Source organism: Arvicola amphibius, chromosome 1 (genome assembly GCF_903992535.2).
Source record: "Arvicola amphibius chromosome 1, mArvAmp1.2, whole genome shotgun sequence".
Taxonomy (NCBI): domain Eukaryota; kingdom Metazoa; phylum Chordata; class Mammalia; order Rodentia; family Cricetidae; genus Arvicola; species Arvicola amphibius.
The window spans coordinates 64,874,088-64,888,344 of NC_052047.1; the positions used below are offsets into that span (position 1 = coordinate 64,874,088).

At 52.4% G+C, this 14,257-nt stretch overlaps 1 protein-coding gene across 3 annotated transcripts in view; it reads right to left on the reverse strand.

Annotated features, from left to right (window-relative positions):
• Positions 1 to 1,803: 1,803 nt before the first annotated feature.
• The window catches only part of Rgs12 (regulator of G protein signaling 12), a 92,174-nt gene continuing 79,720 nt past the window's right edge, over positions 1,804 to 14,257 (reverse strand). The window contains exons 7-17 of one of the 3 annotated variants that reach the window (XM_038313264.1): positions 13,654 to 13,797; positions 12,299 to 12,478; positions 11,870 to 12,023; positions 10,832 to 10,908; positions 9,149 to 9,343; positions 8,825 to 8,898; positions 8,229 to 8,355; positions 6,777 to 6,873; positions 5,277 to 5,356; positions 4,744 to 4,897; positions 1,804 to 3,452 (exon numbers count right to left, since the gene is read on the reverse strand). In XM_038313264.1, coding sequence (XP_038169192.1) covers positions 2,851 to 3,452; positions 4,744 to 4,897; positions 5,277 to 5,356; positions 6,777 to 6,873; positions 8,229 to 8,355; positions 8,825 to 8,898; positions 9,149 to 9,343; positions 10,832 to 10,908; positions 11,870 to 12,023; positions 12,299 to 12,478; positions 13,654 to 13,797 — 1,884 coding nt within the window. In that variant the 3' untranslated portion in view covers positions 1,804 to 2,850. Of the gene's footprint in view, positions 3,453 to 4,743; positions 4,898 to 5,276; positions 5,357 to 6,776; positions 6,874 to 8,228; positions 8,356 to 8,824; positions 8,899 to 9,148; positions 9,344 to 10,831; positions 10,909 to 11,869; positions 12,027 to 12,298; positions 12,479 to 13,653; positions 13,798 to 14,257 lie in introns of all 3 variants that reach the window. The other 2 variants (XM_042054170.1, XM_038313269.1) reach the window with 2 other exon arrangements.

A 14,257-nucleotide genomic window follows, 5' to 3' on the forward strand; every position in this document is an offset into this window, starting at 1 on the left:
GCTGACCCATACTGCCTCCCCCTCCAGAGGCCCTCTTTAAGCCCCCAGCACGTTAGCAGGCCAGCAGACAGAAAGACAATACTAGAAAGATGAACAGGAATGACTGTCTAACTGTGAGGGACAATTTCCAGACCTGCCTGCAGGAACTTCCCGCTTGGGAGGCCCTACTCCAGGTCCCTGCTCCCTTTGCAATGCCTTGTAAAACAAACACAGAGCAGCAGTTCTCCACTAGCGCCGAGGAGGGCACTCTCCCACGCGGGGACACGCAGCTGCTTTCCCCTAGTATGAAGGAACGTGGGTATTTTGGAATTTCCTTTATCAAGACACAAATATATATGAAATGTTACATAGAGGCACTTACATGTATACACATGTATACACACACACACACACACACACACACATCTATCAAAGTGTCTAGAGTGTTAGTGGCCACATTTCAATGCTTTTCTCACTGGATTGTGGGGCCAAGGTGGCCAACAAATCCCTAAAAACTATCTCACAGAGTTAGTTGAGAGTAGCTGGGTGGAAGTGGGGCCTTCAAACCCTGAAAACTGTAAGTGGCAATCAGTTGGCCCAGCCCTGCTCAGAGAGCCAGAAAGGACCCTAATGTGTGCACCAGAGGGTGCTCTTATAGGCAGCCTTCTCCAGCACTTCTAGCAACCCCTACCCAGCCAGGTACTCTCCCACATAAAGAAGCCCTGGAATAGTTGGTGCAGAGACACAAACTGCAGTAAGCAAGCTGAACAGTCGAATCATATCCCACGACCTCCTCCCTCATGCTGGGGCCACTGCCTCCAGGACACGGGAAAAGTTATTAGCACCAATAGCCTTCCAGTGACACTGGGGACTGGAGAGTGGGAGCCACCACCAATGCGCTACAGCCGAAGCCCCCAGATCCTCTCCTGCTGCCCTTTTTTTTCAGGACAAAGCCAAGGACCCTGCTTCCCTATCTCCTTGGCGACCCAGAGACTCACTCTCTGCCACCTCTGCTCTTCCCCTACTAGCACATCCAGGGCACGCCAGCAAAGGCAACCTGCCCTGGCACCACACTGGGTGTCACTGTCCATGTGCCCTGTGGGTAAACTGCACAGCCTACTCACACTCCAGATATGGCATTGACATTTGAGCGGCGAGCCAGCTTGAGCAGAAACAGGCTTCAGAGCCATCCCAGAGAGGGGAACAGGGCTTAAGGAACCAAGCCCAGGACGGCTCCTCTGCTCTCCTTTTCTGTAGTAGGAGTGCCCAGGCAAATAGGAGACAGCTGTGGAGACCACAGGCCTGAGGTGAGGAAGACCCTGGCAGAAGGCAGGATTGGGCAGAGGACAATTCTATTCCCACTTTAAAGCCTGTTCCTATCACAAAGCTGGTGTGGCAGCCATGTGAGCGGACTTTATGAAGTGAATGGTCTCTCTTGAAAGCCAGTCTATTTGACGCTGGAGAGATGACCCAGTGGTTAAGCTGCTGCTCTTGCAGGACCTGGGCTGGTTCCCAGCATCCACATGGCAGCTCACAGTCATCTGTAACTCTAGTTCCAGAGAATCCGACACCCTCTTATAGCCTTGAGTTGGGGGCACCAGACACACATGTAATACACATACAAATATGCAAGCAAAACACTCATATACACACACATTACAAAAATAAATCGTTTTTAAAAAGGTTGTTTAAGATAAATCTACTTAATTTCTCCAAAATGGTTAAGATGTAGAAAGAATCATTAAGACCGAGAAAGAATCATCTATGTTTTAATCCTAAAGAGAGAACCCACTGTAAACGAAGAAGAAAGGAGTTTTCAGCCAGTCAGTGATGAGCTCTCGAGTTTATTACTCTCGGAAGAACAGAGTTAGAACACAGGTAGAACTGTAAACAGGCAGCTACAAAGGAGCAGAAAGGAGGGGTGTGGCTTGACAGAGGTGCCCAAACATGCACGCAGGGCCACTTCATGGCACCTCGTGCTTCCTGACTGGGTGTTGCCCCACTGGGTGAGGCTGTGGAGTCCAGGCCACCGTGTGTGCCCTCCCAAGTGCCCAGATGTGTGAGTGTATGTGGAACATGCATTGAAGCCCAGGAAGAAGGCCTGGACGGGCGTACACACTGCCTGCCGTAGATCACAGCCAGGTGTTGGACAGGAACAATAGGAAACATGCACTGAGTCACTGTCACTGTGGGGACACCGAGCACAGCGGCTGCTGGAGCCCATCTCCACTGTGTTTTGGGTGGGCCCAGAGTAGCATCCCAACCGCTTGGTCACACTGTTCCCCTCCACTGGACTTCATGCTTCCCCTAAGAGAAATGCCTGGACACATCTGAGGCCAGCCGTGAGCAGCAGAGCGGCAGAGACCGCCTAGCACAAGGGCACAGCCTGGCCTGTCGAGGGCAGTCAGTTAAATCCTGACTGGCCACAGAGGGGCTGACATTGAGAAGCCTGGTCTTGTCAGCCCGGGACCCTTGCTGACTGGCTCAAGTCAAATACCATTTTTTCCCATCTTGAGGCTAAAACACTGAGATGGCAGCAGGAGATTTTAAAGGTGAGATCCATTCTCAGAGCTGAGCCTGCCCACGGTGTCACTGGACCTGGGCTACCAATCCCACAGCGCCTCCGCAGCAACAGCTCAACATGGTGTACCTGCCTGAGCCTCAGTGACCCTCCCAGGGAGACCGAACCTTGGCTGCCACCTGCTTTCCTTTCAGAGGAAGGCAAAAGAGGCCCCATAAATACATGAGGCGGCCGCCCCTCGCGGTTCAGTACAGAAAAGTAAAGGAGGGGCTGCCTCCTCGGTGCTCCCTTATTAAACACGGGCTGGAGCAGGCTGTGGGCCGTAAGCAGGACAGATCAAGGCTGTAGAGTCAGAACCTGGAGGTACCTGGTCTTGTAGGTCCTGGTGTGTCTTGGGGGATGGGGGGTGGCGGTAACAGCGTGCTGTTGGGGCTGCTGATGTCCCCCTCCCCCATCAGGGTCAGGTCAGCCACCTGCTCATCCTCCACAGTCTGGATACCCCCAGCCTCCACTTCTGGCGATAGCCTCCTCCAGGCCTGTGTAGGACCCTCCTGCACAGAAGGGATGCAGGAGGGCTTTGTAGGCTTCTCTCCAGGTTGGGTGGTTCCAGAAGGCCCAGGGGGGCTGTGGGCCGAACTGGGGCTGTGGGCCGAACTGGGGCTGTGGGTGGAGGCGGGGCTATGGGCGGAGCCTGGACTGTAGACGGAGCTGGGGCTCTGGGCTGAGGCAGGGCTGGTGGCTGAGCTGTCGCTGTAGTTCTCAGTCTGAGCAGCTCCCTCCTGGACAGCTCTCTTGCTATAGCCCTTGACTGGGGCTGGGCTGGACAGGGCGAGTTCTGAGGAACCGGGAGGTAAGCGAAGGAACTCAGGCAGCACCAGGTCTTCCTTTCTCAGCAGCCCACGCTGGTCATCGGCTCTGTTGCTCTGAGCTTTGGAAATGAGCTCAAAAAACTCTATTGGAAGAAAACCCACAACGACCACATTTAAGAGACTCGCAAATGCATGCACGCCTCAGCTGACCACTCACTCTTACCAGGGGCTTCTGCTTCCTTGAGCCGCCACTGGCAGCTTACAGAGTTATGAGGTCAGCCACACTACTTTCCCCACAGAGACAAGGCCAACACCTGTCTGGCTGCCAGCCCCCCTGAGAATTATACTGCCAGGCCTGGGCTTGAAAACACCCCTCTACTTAGTAGGGGATAAGCTTGCTAGTGCTCAGTAGGATGTTGCTGGCACTGTGGCATGTGCTTTGTTCATACATGGGGCCCTTTAGACCTGAGCGCAGATGAATTTGAAGTGTAAGTGATGGCTGGAGTAGGGTCTGACAGAGCCAGGGCCCAGGCGCACAGCAAGCCCAAATCGGGAATAAATGGCTAGCCTGTGGAAGGCTGAGGGAAAGCCTTAGCTGGGTGGAATGGGGAGCCCTGAGATCTACCTGGCTCCCAGATTCACTGCCTCTGCACAGAAGGTGGTGCTCTGGGCTGAGGGGAGGAGGTGCTTCATGATTCCTTGACCCAGCTGAAGCTCCCCAGCCCTTGGGCCAGAATGGGCACTCTGGGCTTGGCACCTGCCTGGCTTCTTCACTGCCCGCTCCATAGCCTTTTCTTGTCACCAGCCTGTGTTTAGTTGTGACTCAAGCTTACCATTCAAGCCACGGGGGCCTAAACGTTCTCTAGAATCCTATGGCCGTCTATAACCCACAGAGTTCACAGTTTCACTGCCAGTGCTTCTCAGAAATGTGCACGCTCAGAGCTATGCTTTAATCTGCTCAGGGGTCAGAATGCCCAAGGGCGACATTTAATGGCTCTATTGTGAAAAGGTGGCAGAGTGAGGGACACATCCCACCCCTATGGCCCCCAAGTCCCGGGGCACCCTACAGAAATCCTGGGTCAGGGCAGAACAGGCCTTTCTCCAGCTTCCATGGTCAACATAGGTCAACAAACCCACAGTTCTCTCAGGCCTAGAACTTTGCCCTCCTCCCTCACACCTAGTTCCTGCCCCCACCCAAGCTGGGCCCCAGCTCTGTCAGGATTTGGGTGGTGGGGGAAGGGAGCTGGTCGAAAGCGCAGCCAAGGCGGCTGGCCTCTGGCAGGGCCTCTGGCTTTCCCCTCGTAACAGGGCCTTTAGTGAAGTTACACTGGTAGCCTCAGTACAAGAAGACAGGCTACAGACAGGGCAGAGCAAGGTTAAGAACCATATTGTGCATTTACTAGAAGACACGGAAGTTTTAAAAAGTACACATACCCTCTGCTTCGTCCAAATTAATTTTCTGATATTTTTTTTTCCCAATCTTTGCAATAGATTCTTCTCTCTTTGAAAGCCGGGGATCCCTAGCACCTTTTCCATTTTCTCCTCTTATTTTAATAGAGTTAGACTTGCCTAGTGTTCTCTCCTCTCCCTGCATCAGAAGGAAAGTCAAGTTCTACTGCATGTCAGCACACAGTAACACCAATCAGTACAGCAAAGGCACTGGGCCCAGCACTGACAGCGTCCAGATACACTTCGCAAATCAATCCCAGTGACAGATAGATAACACAACAGCATTTATGGCCCACCTACCCACCCAGGACCAAAGAAAACCCAAGGCTGGCAGCTCAAAGCCCAGAGGAGACTGAACTCCAAAGGGACATTAGGAGAAATACCCACAGGGGGAGGCACGCAATCCTGAGCAGAGCCTCAGCCAGCCAAATGGGCGACAACAGGCACAAGGAGCCCTAAGAGGTGGAGGCCATGCAAGAGGGGCAGGGACAGTGTGGGGCAGGCGGAAGGGGAATTACCATAGCAGAGTGGTTTCTGGGGCTGGAGTTCACAGCTGAGCTTTGCTTGACAGGAGCACCTTTCGGTTTGTCTGTGGACACTAACACATGAGACAAGCTTGTGACCAGAGCTGACAGTGCCCTCCAAACAATAAACACCATTGGCTGTGTTCAGTGAGAATAAAGGCCCTCACCACCCCTTATCTAACATGCACACCCCGGCCAGAGCCTACGCTTCTCTGTCCACCTGCTGCAGCTGGGAGAAGGCAGCAGGGCAGGGAGGGAGGTCTAGACACTTACTGGGACTTCAGGAGGCTGAGATGGAAACTCATGCCTTTTACCATGTGCTACACGTACGTGTTCCTTTAGAATTGAATATCAGGCCCTGCCATACCACCCTGTCAGGGTATAGCCGGCTTTGGTGGCCGAGTCTGAGGACCGCTGTCTGGCTAACCAGAATCCTAGTCCCCAGCACCCAATAAGCCTGCAGCCCCACCAAGAAATCACTTGCACACAGGCCCTACTTGCCAGCCTTGGAGGAAGCTGCTGAGAACCCGCCAGGTAAAGCCAGGTGCCTACCCCATGGATGCTGCCTAGATAGTGCTCAGTCCACCCACACCAGGGCCAGGGTGCAGCATTTTCTAGAGTGGAGGATGACCAAGGAAGGGGAAATCTCTACAGAACTAGAGTACTGCAGCCCAGGCCACAGAACCTTATCTGCTAAGTTGATGGAGATACATGTACCTCCCAGGGCCCAGGGGGATCTGTTTATACAAAGCCCTCCATCAGGAGTCATTTGGGCACAAGCCCTGGGGAAAACCTAAAGTTACCTGGAGTAGCTCCACACAAGGGACCTCCACCCATATCACTCCTCCCGGCAGCTTCTAGAAAGTTTCCTCCCACCCGGACAGTCCTAGGGGCTATAAGACAAAGTGCCTCCCCCATGGGTTTCCTGTGCTAGCAGCCTGAATAATATAGGCCCCTGAAGCTTTGGAGGTTTGGGGGGCCCATGGAGGCTTTGACAGGACTGACTGACCAGGTCAGGGGTGGGAAAGAGTTATGTGGTCCCCACACATGAGGAACAACACAACAGACCAGTGCCCTCCCTCTGCACAGGACCAGGCCCGCCACTGTGCTCGCTGCCTGTTTCACCCAGAGGGACGGATCTCAGAACAGGGCACTGTGGTAAAGGCAGGAGACCTAGACCAGGCTGTTAAGGTCTTAGATCCCTGCTTTGTAACAACAAAAGCCTCTAAGGAAAAGAGTACCTTCTAGTGCTTTCTGCCACATAAGCAACCTGGAGGGGCAGACAGGGGCTGCCACTCTTTCTACACCTGAGCAGACATGCTCAAGGAGCCAGGTTCTCCTTCCTCCATCCTGCTGTCCCTTCTCCTGTAGGAGGCTGGGTCAGCACATAGAGGTAGATTGCCGTGAGGGGTCACATGGACAGAGTGGTACATGGTGTGGCTATGAGACAACCACTAGACCACGGAGTGGCAGGCTGGGAGCTGGCAGCCTTACCTTTCCCTCTGCAAGGATCCCTCTCCTCCAGGATGACCCGCTGTCCATCCAGACTTGATATAGGAGCACCAAGGTCCAGGGGCTCCTTCTCCCCACTCTAGAGGCAGAGATGATGCAGTGAACTATATGCCCAGATTGGAACTTTCTGGAATAGTTGCTGTAACCCAGCCACTGACAGTAAGATTAACCCAGGTTTAATGGAGCCTCAATCCAGCTGGATCTGGGGTCAGATCACCCAGCCTGGTTGACCTGTGGGAATATGGAACCCTGAGAGGCTGGTAGAGCAGTTCTTTCCAAGGTCACTCAAAGGGGAGGCAGAACAACCCAGGGGCAAACAGGGAACTCCTCATCCCTGAAAAAAGGTTGATATGCATGTGTCAACACTCAATAACTTCATCTGGCTTCTGTTTCAACACAGTCTTCATGATGGCCTACCTAAAACCCCCAAACTGCTCTGAGGAGAGCCCTGAGATAGGGTGCAGGAAGCAACCTTAGCAGCTGTGGTGCTCTTGACCGCTCAGGACACTCTACCCTCTGCCGAGCAGTTAGACTACCACAACTATAGAGAGAAGCAGGGGAGGGACCCTGCATGTCAGGCTAGGTCAGTCTCTATAGGCAAATTTCTGATCTCCAAACTGGAGTGAGGCCACAGTAGGGAAGTGGTATCCAGTTACCTGAGGCTGGAGCCTGTGAATAATCAAGTAGGTTGGTCTTGTTTATTCAAGGCTCTAGAGACAATTCTGAGGACAATTTCAGGGAAAATTAAAAATTTAAGAATATTTTAAATCTCGGCTTAATATAGTGATGTATGCCTGTAATCCCAGTAGTTGGGAGATATAGTCAAAGGATCAGGAATTCAAGACTAGCCTGCTGCATGAAACCCTGTCCCAAAAACATCAAAACAAAACAAAACAAAAAAGCCCTGGAAATCACAGCTTGGATTAAGCTGACAGGGAAGGCTTGGCAGATGCTATACCTCAAGCCACTGTGAACCAACACTGCCTCAAGGCCAGAGCCATCCTAGCTGCTGGTCCATAAACACCCATGGCAGCAGGAAAGGGTCAGGGAGGGCCTGCAGTCTTCTTCCTCAACCTCACCTCCATAACAACCCACCCCCCACAACTGGGAGGGAGCAGCACAGTGTGCAAATGCATGTGAAACTGCCAGTCAGTGCAGGGACAGGGACAGTGTACTTGTGCCCTGACAAACTGCACATCAAGGGGACTGGCTGTACTCTGTTCTCTTGTCACACCTGAAAATGGTGGAGCTGTTTCAAGGTGTTTGTCGCTTCAGTTTGGTTCACCTGAAGCAAATATAATGAACAACATGCGAATAAAGGACACCAGAGGAGGTGGGTAGAGGACTGTCCTCTACCTTAGGAAGGAGAGCGACAAGATATGAGAGATGGGGCACAGCTCTGGTGGCAGTGCTCAGACTCCAAATGACACTCACCAGCCTCACCAGCAGGCTACCCAGGTCCAGGCCATACTTGGCCACCACCGGTCGCAACACTTCTGTGACAGGCTTGGTGGGCTTGGCCTTGAGTCCCACTGACCGGTTAATTGGAACAAGATCCAGCCTGGAAGTAGGACAGGGAAACATTCACAAAACACCCAATTCTGGCTCCACCATATCTCAAGGGTCCCCTCGGCAGAACAGGATTCCACAGCTTGGAGACCCCGACAATTCAACCCCACCTTGTAAGGAGCACTCCCTGCATGTGGAAGCCACTCCATGAAGCCCTTCTGAGACTAAAAACAGGGCAGCGGGCCTCTACCTTCTGATGGAGGACTGTGCAGTCAGGCTACTGCCAGGTACCCACTCCCTCAGACTCCGCCTCTTTCCCCACTAAGATTTTAGGGCCAAGCAGCCTGTGTGTGGTGCCTGCCCCCTTGCCAAGGGCCTGGTGGGGGCACCAGCATTCTTTTATGGCTGGTCATGGGACCAGTACATGTTCATTGGGTAAAAAACAGAGATTAGCACAAAACAGAAGTCCTGAGGCTAAAAGGCTCTAAAAGTCTCCAGAAACCTGTATGCTCTTCTCTTACCGAAACAAAGTACGCTTTTCCAAGCGTAGGTCCCTTGTGGCCAGGATGCTGCTGTCCTGATGCAGCACCAGAGGCTGAGGAACAAAGACACCAGAGTTAACGTGGGAGCATGTGGGCTTGACATGTAACAGCACACAGCTGCAAGAACAAAAGAGCAGTTTCAAAATTAGCCTGACACCCTGAGGTTGTGCTGCTATGCACCCACCGACCCCGGGAGCCTCCATCTCCAGCTGCACTGCGTCAGGAGTGGGCACTGACAAGGCCAGAAGGAAGGGAGTAGACAGGACCAGGATACCAATGGCTCATTCCTGTCTGGCACAGTACCTTGTCTCCGCCCACCAGGAAGAGGTCCACAGCAGCCCCATTGATGCCGTGCCGCTCACACAGTCCAGATAGGATCTCTTTGATGGAAAACCCGGACTTTACAGCAACCACACAGGATGTCCCATCTGGGAGGTGGACACAGCAGTGTTTGGCAGCTTTATCTCTCTCTAGTGCTGAGGTCCTGCAGGCGTCTGACTGTAGGATAGGGACACAAATGTCAGTGTCAGAAGGTAAGGGAGTACCTCCTGAGGAAGATCCAGCCTCCCTGGTCTCCTGTGCCCCATAACCTGCACATCCCCGTGCAGAAACTCAGAATCCACCGCAGAAAATTCTCTGCCCCCAAAGCTGATGGTGTGGTAGGGTTTGGAGACCAGGGCCATGATCTCTCTCAACCATGGGAACTCTATGGCTTGTACCTGAAGCATGGCTGTGTCCTTCCAGATGAGATTGCTACTGCTACACTGGACCCAGCTCACCTTGGGACCCTGAGGCTGTGAGAATGAGCTGCCCACAGGCTTGCAGGCTGTCCTAACCCACCAGTTACGGCATTACAGGCTTGGCCTGAGGGCACAGACCTTCTGTGAAACCTGCCTTCATAGCTATCTCCTTATCCTACTGCTTCCCATTGCCTGAAAATCACTGCCTGCCACTTCAGACAGCTGTCTAGGAGGGCGAGGACTGGCTGCAGGAATGGCCCAAGGACTCCTCCTAAATCCTATGAAGTGGCTGTTTCATCCCTGGCCTTGGAAACTGCCCAGAAAGGATGTGGCAGAAGGAAAAGAGCCAATTCCCAGCCTAATCTCCTGGCCACCATGGGGAGGAACCTGGGTTGGCCTCTGGATAGTGACAAAAACATGGTCTGGTTGGTCCCATTGATCTGGCCCATAGACATATATCCATAGTCACCTGTGAGCTGTGAGGCCAGGGGACTGGAAGCATAAATGAGTCCCCCTAAGCACACCACCCAGCTGACCCCTAGACACATGCACTTCAAGTTTTCCAACACTAAGCTGGGATATTGGTGGCAATAGGTAACTGACTCACAGTGACCTTGACAGGGTTTCTGGAGTAATGAAAGAAGAAACAACCATCTACCTCAGCCATCAACCACCTTGATGGACAGTTACAAATGTCATGATGCTGACAACCAGCAAGGTTTCCCCAAATTCTTGTCAGACAAGAGTTGAGGGAGTAACAGGTCCTGAACCTTACCCAGCTCCCCTCAGGGCACATTAGCAAAGAGCAGGGCAAGCAGGGTGCCCTGTAAGAGCTAGGCCTAGCTCTTAAGCAGTAGGAGGATGGCTCCTAGGACCCCACAGGCAGACACAAACACTGCATCAACAGGAGGTCTGAGCATCAAGCCTAAGACAAAGCCCTTCTTCAAAGCACTGCACTCTTAGTGGGAGTTCAAGAAATATTAACTACATCACAACAGAGGAATTTAAGAAATAAACTCACGGCTAATTTTAGTCCTTACACAGCGCTTGTCCCCACCTACTAAACAGCTTCTCACAATGCCCTAGGAATCCTGGACTGGGGACTCTGAGGCCTAGGGGACCCAGGCCAGTGTCTAATCCTGGGACTCTGTTTACGAAACAAATGCTGGGTTTGGGAGCCAGACTTCATCTACCAGCTGGTAGGTGTAGCCTGTGACCTTTGGAAGGAGAGGAGGTAGCCACTCACCAGGTCTAGGCTCCCTGCTGAAGACACAGAGCCCTGGGACTCCCGACGGCAGAGGCCTCCATTGGCATGAGGAGCATCTTGAAAGGAGGGAAAGACCAGGGTAAATCAGAGCCATGGCTTCACCATGCTGTGCCCTCTCTCAGTGAAGAAAGAAGAGAAAGACCGGGGTAAATCAGAGCCACAGCTTCACCATGCTATGCCCTCTCAGTACAGAACCCTACTTCCCCCCTCAGACTGAAAGACACATATAGTAAGGACATAGAGTCAGCAAAACATCAAGGCCCTTCCAGAAGTCACCTTGCTCCACTGGGGTGTAGTCAGATAGCTCCCTCACAGCAGAGGTCAAGACAAGGGCCAAGAAGGGTACATTGTGGGGGCTGTGTAGGTCTTAAGGACTTAACTGGTGCAATCCAGGCACCAGATAACAGGGAACAATGCTGTGCAGCCCAGTCTCATGTCCCTGTGTGGACCTGTCTTCAGGATTTCTATCTCAAAGGGCTATTCTGGGTCTGAAGAAGACTGTCCCTGTGACCAGCTGGCTGCCCAGTCTACTGGTGACTCATTTCCCATCTTCTTCCTCAAAAACCCTGTTCGGAGCCAATAGTCCAACTCTCTAGCTTTTTCTAACTATAATCTAGGCTGGCCTACACACCACGAAGGGCTAAACATGGTTCTATGCCAAGCTGGACTGATACCCAGGCTCCTGGATCCAGTGATCCACCCTGAACAAGTGGCCTCTTAGCATCTACAGACACTGTACAGACCGAGTATCTGAGCTCTACTCAAATCCTCCAGAATCTACCTGTTACTATGATAGCAGGAAGGAAAGGACCTCAGTCAGCTGAACACTTGGCACTAAGGAGACTCCAGAAGGTTCTGGAGCAGGTATGCTCAGTAAGCTGGCTCATCCCCAGCTCTGCTACCCAGTCAGGCTCTGTGACATTTCCTCATTCCTCCAGACGACTCTTGCTATACCTCTGCCTGCTCACCATGGCAGCTGAGCTCCCGCTCACAATGGCATGGACTGCATCCACATACCGTGGGCATGGTCACCATGGTCCTTCTTCTTCTGGGACCGCCCCGTGCTCCTGCTCCTTGACCAAGAGAAAAAGGCCCCTTTGCGTTTTTTCTCGCAATCCTCATCCCCCACATCCTCATTCAGGGATCGTCCTGATTTTGATTTTCCACTGAACTGCTAGGAAACAGAAAAACAGTTAAGAAGTTACTTTAACATTACACCAAAGGCAGAATACAGAGCTCTATGAGTAAGGATTCTGAGGAATAATCTAGATCCTTCAATGGGTCAAGGGCACAGACCTGACCCTCTCTTTCACCACTAAGGTGGCCAGGGATTAGGGGACCTGGAAAGGGCTCGAGGGTATCTAAGTACTCCATGCCCCACCCCAAGCTGGTGAAGGGACGAGCCACACAGCCTCACTCTCACCCCCACAAGGGCTGGCCCAGCACCTTTTTTGGTGTGGACACATTGGAGTGGTCGGAGCTGACACTGTGCTTGGAGGCTGGGCTGCTGGGGACTTGCTGGGAGTCAGGGAGGGTGCGTCCTTCCACCTCTGCCAGGACGCATTCTTGGTACAGCTGGGACTTCAGAAAGCGAGTATAGCTGTCAAACTTCATCAGGTTGAAAATCTGAGGAGCAAACACCATCAGTACAGTCACAGAAGGAACAGAACTTCCCGAGACCATAGGTACCCACAAACAAGTGCTATTTTGGAAGTTTATTTCAGCCAGTCCTCCCAGGGCATTCTGGTGTTAATTCTCGAGGCATCCTTCTGCTCCCCTCTGCCACTCTAGTAGGAATGGAGTCACAGAGGTTATGTTAGTCAGAAGCATGGGCAGACTCAGGCCTCCATTTCCTAAGGACTTGGAAGGCTGTCGTCTCATGAGTGCTGCCTGGGGAAGATCTTTGTTTAAGCTAACTCCTGGCTAGAGAGTGTGCTCTGGGCGGGCACTGCTGGCTCAGATCAAATGCTCTTCCACAAAGAAGACATAAACATATAAGCAGGGTGCCCTGTGCATTCTGTGACTCAGCACTCAGAGGCTGAGGCAGGACAGTGAGTTTCAGGTCAGTCTTGGTGAGCTACACAGGGAGAGCAAATGACAATCGCCAGTACTACTAAACCCAACCACAAGTACACAGACAGGCCAGACACTGAGTATTCTGAATGTATACTAGTGTGGCAGCAATGTGTGTTCACAGAAACAGTACTTAAAGTTTTGAACCTGGATCTTTCTCTGGGCTGGTAAAATGCAGTACCATCCTCTCTCGACTTCTCTGAGTGACACCAAACTCTGGCCCCAGGTCATCCCTGAGATGAGACCACTGACCTTTCATAATGTGCCATGTGGAGAAGCTGTAGGTAAGGTGTGCCCAATGCACTTAAAGTTTTTTTTTTTAACATGTATGTATGTATATAGAGTAGAGAGTGTATGTGTGCACACATGTTATGGTCCATGTGTGGAGGTCAGAGTATAACTGTAGAAATTGGTTCTCTCCTTCCACTATGTGGGTTCCAATGAACAAACTTAGGATGTCAGGTTTGGTGACAAGTGTCTTTATCTGCTGAGCCATCTCACCACCCCAGTGACTTTTGATAGATAATATTGTCCTTTCCTTTGGTTCACCATGGGGTACAAGTCTGTGGAGCAGGCTTCTCGTTCCTCAGTTCTCCCGAATCCTTTTGAGACTGGAGGCCAGTGGTCAGATGGAGTCCTCACCATGCCCACAGCATTCCCCCTCCCCAGCTGAGAGCCTTGCACCCCAAGCCCTGGCTGGAAGCCCCATGCACTGTCTGCAGAGTCACCTGGAGCTGCTGTTCCTTGAACATGTCAGGGTGGGGCGCATTGAGAATGTCGTCTGCCAGCTGGGCCTGGCTGTCAATGTTTACAGGAGTGGTGGCCTTGCTGCACAGGAATTTACTGAAAATCTCCCGGGCCCTGTAAGAGAGCTGACAGGTAGAAAGGTCTGAGCAGAGCTGTGGACACACCCACTGGACATGCATTTCCCCCGTCACTGCAGCATTCCTGAGGCTGACACTACTTTGGGACTGAAGAACTGATTCACAGGTCCAGTCTATACTCTGGCTTACAAAGGGAAGTATAAAAGAACGAGTCAGGAAAAAACTCCTGGATGGGCTCCTCTGCAAGTTTCCCAATGACTGCTTTGGAAGGGCCTCAAAAACTGAGATGTGCTACCTGGAATAGGCCTCAGAGTAGATCCACCAGCAAGGTGTGAGCCACTGGGGAGGACAGGAGTGTGCAGTGCTCAGAGCACAAGAAACAGGCATGAGGCCACTCTGTGAGGACAACTGTTACTTTGGGGACATGCCACAGGACATGGCTGGGGTAGTCCTGGGGCAGCTTGAAAGGAGCCGTCAGGCTGGCAGGGTGAGGGTACACTTGGACTGA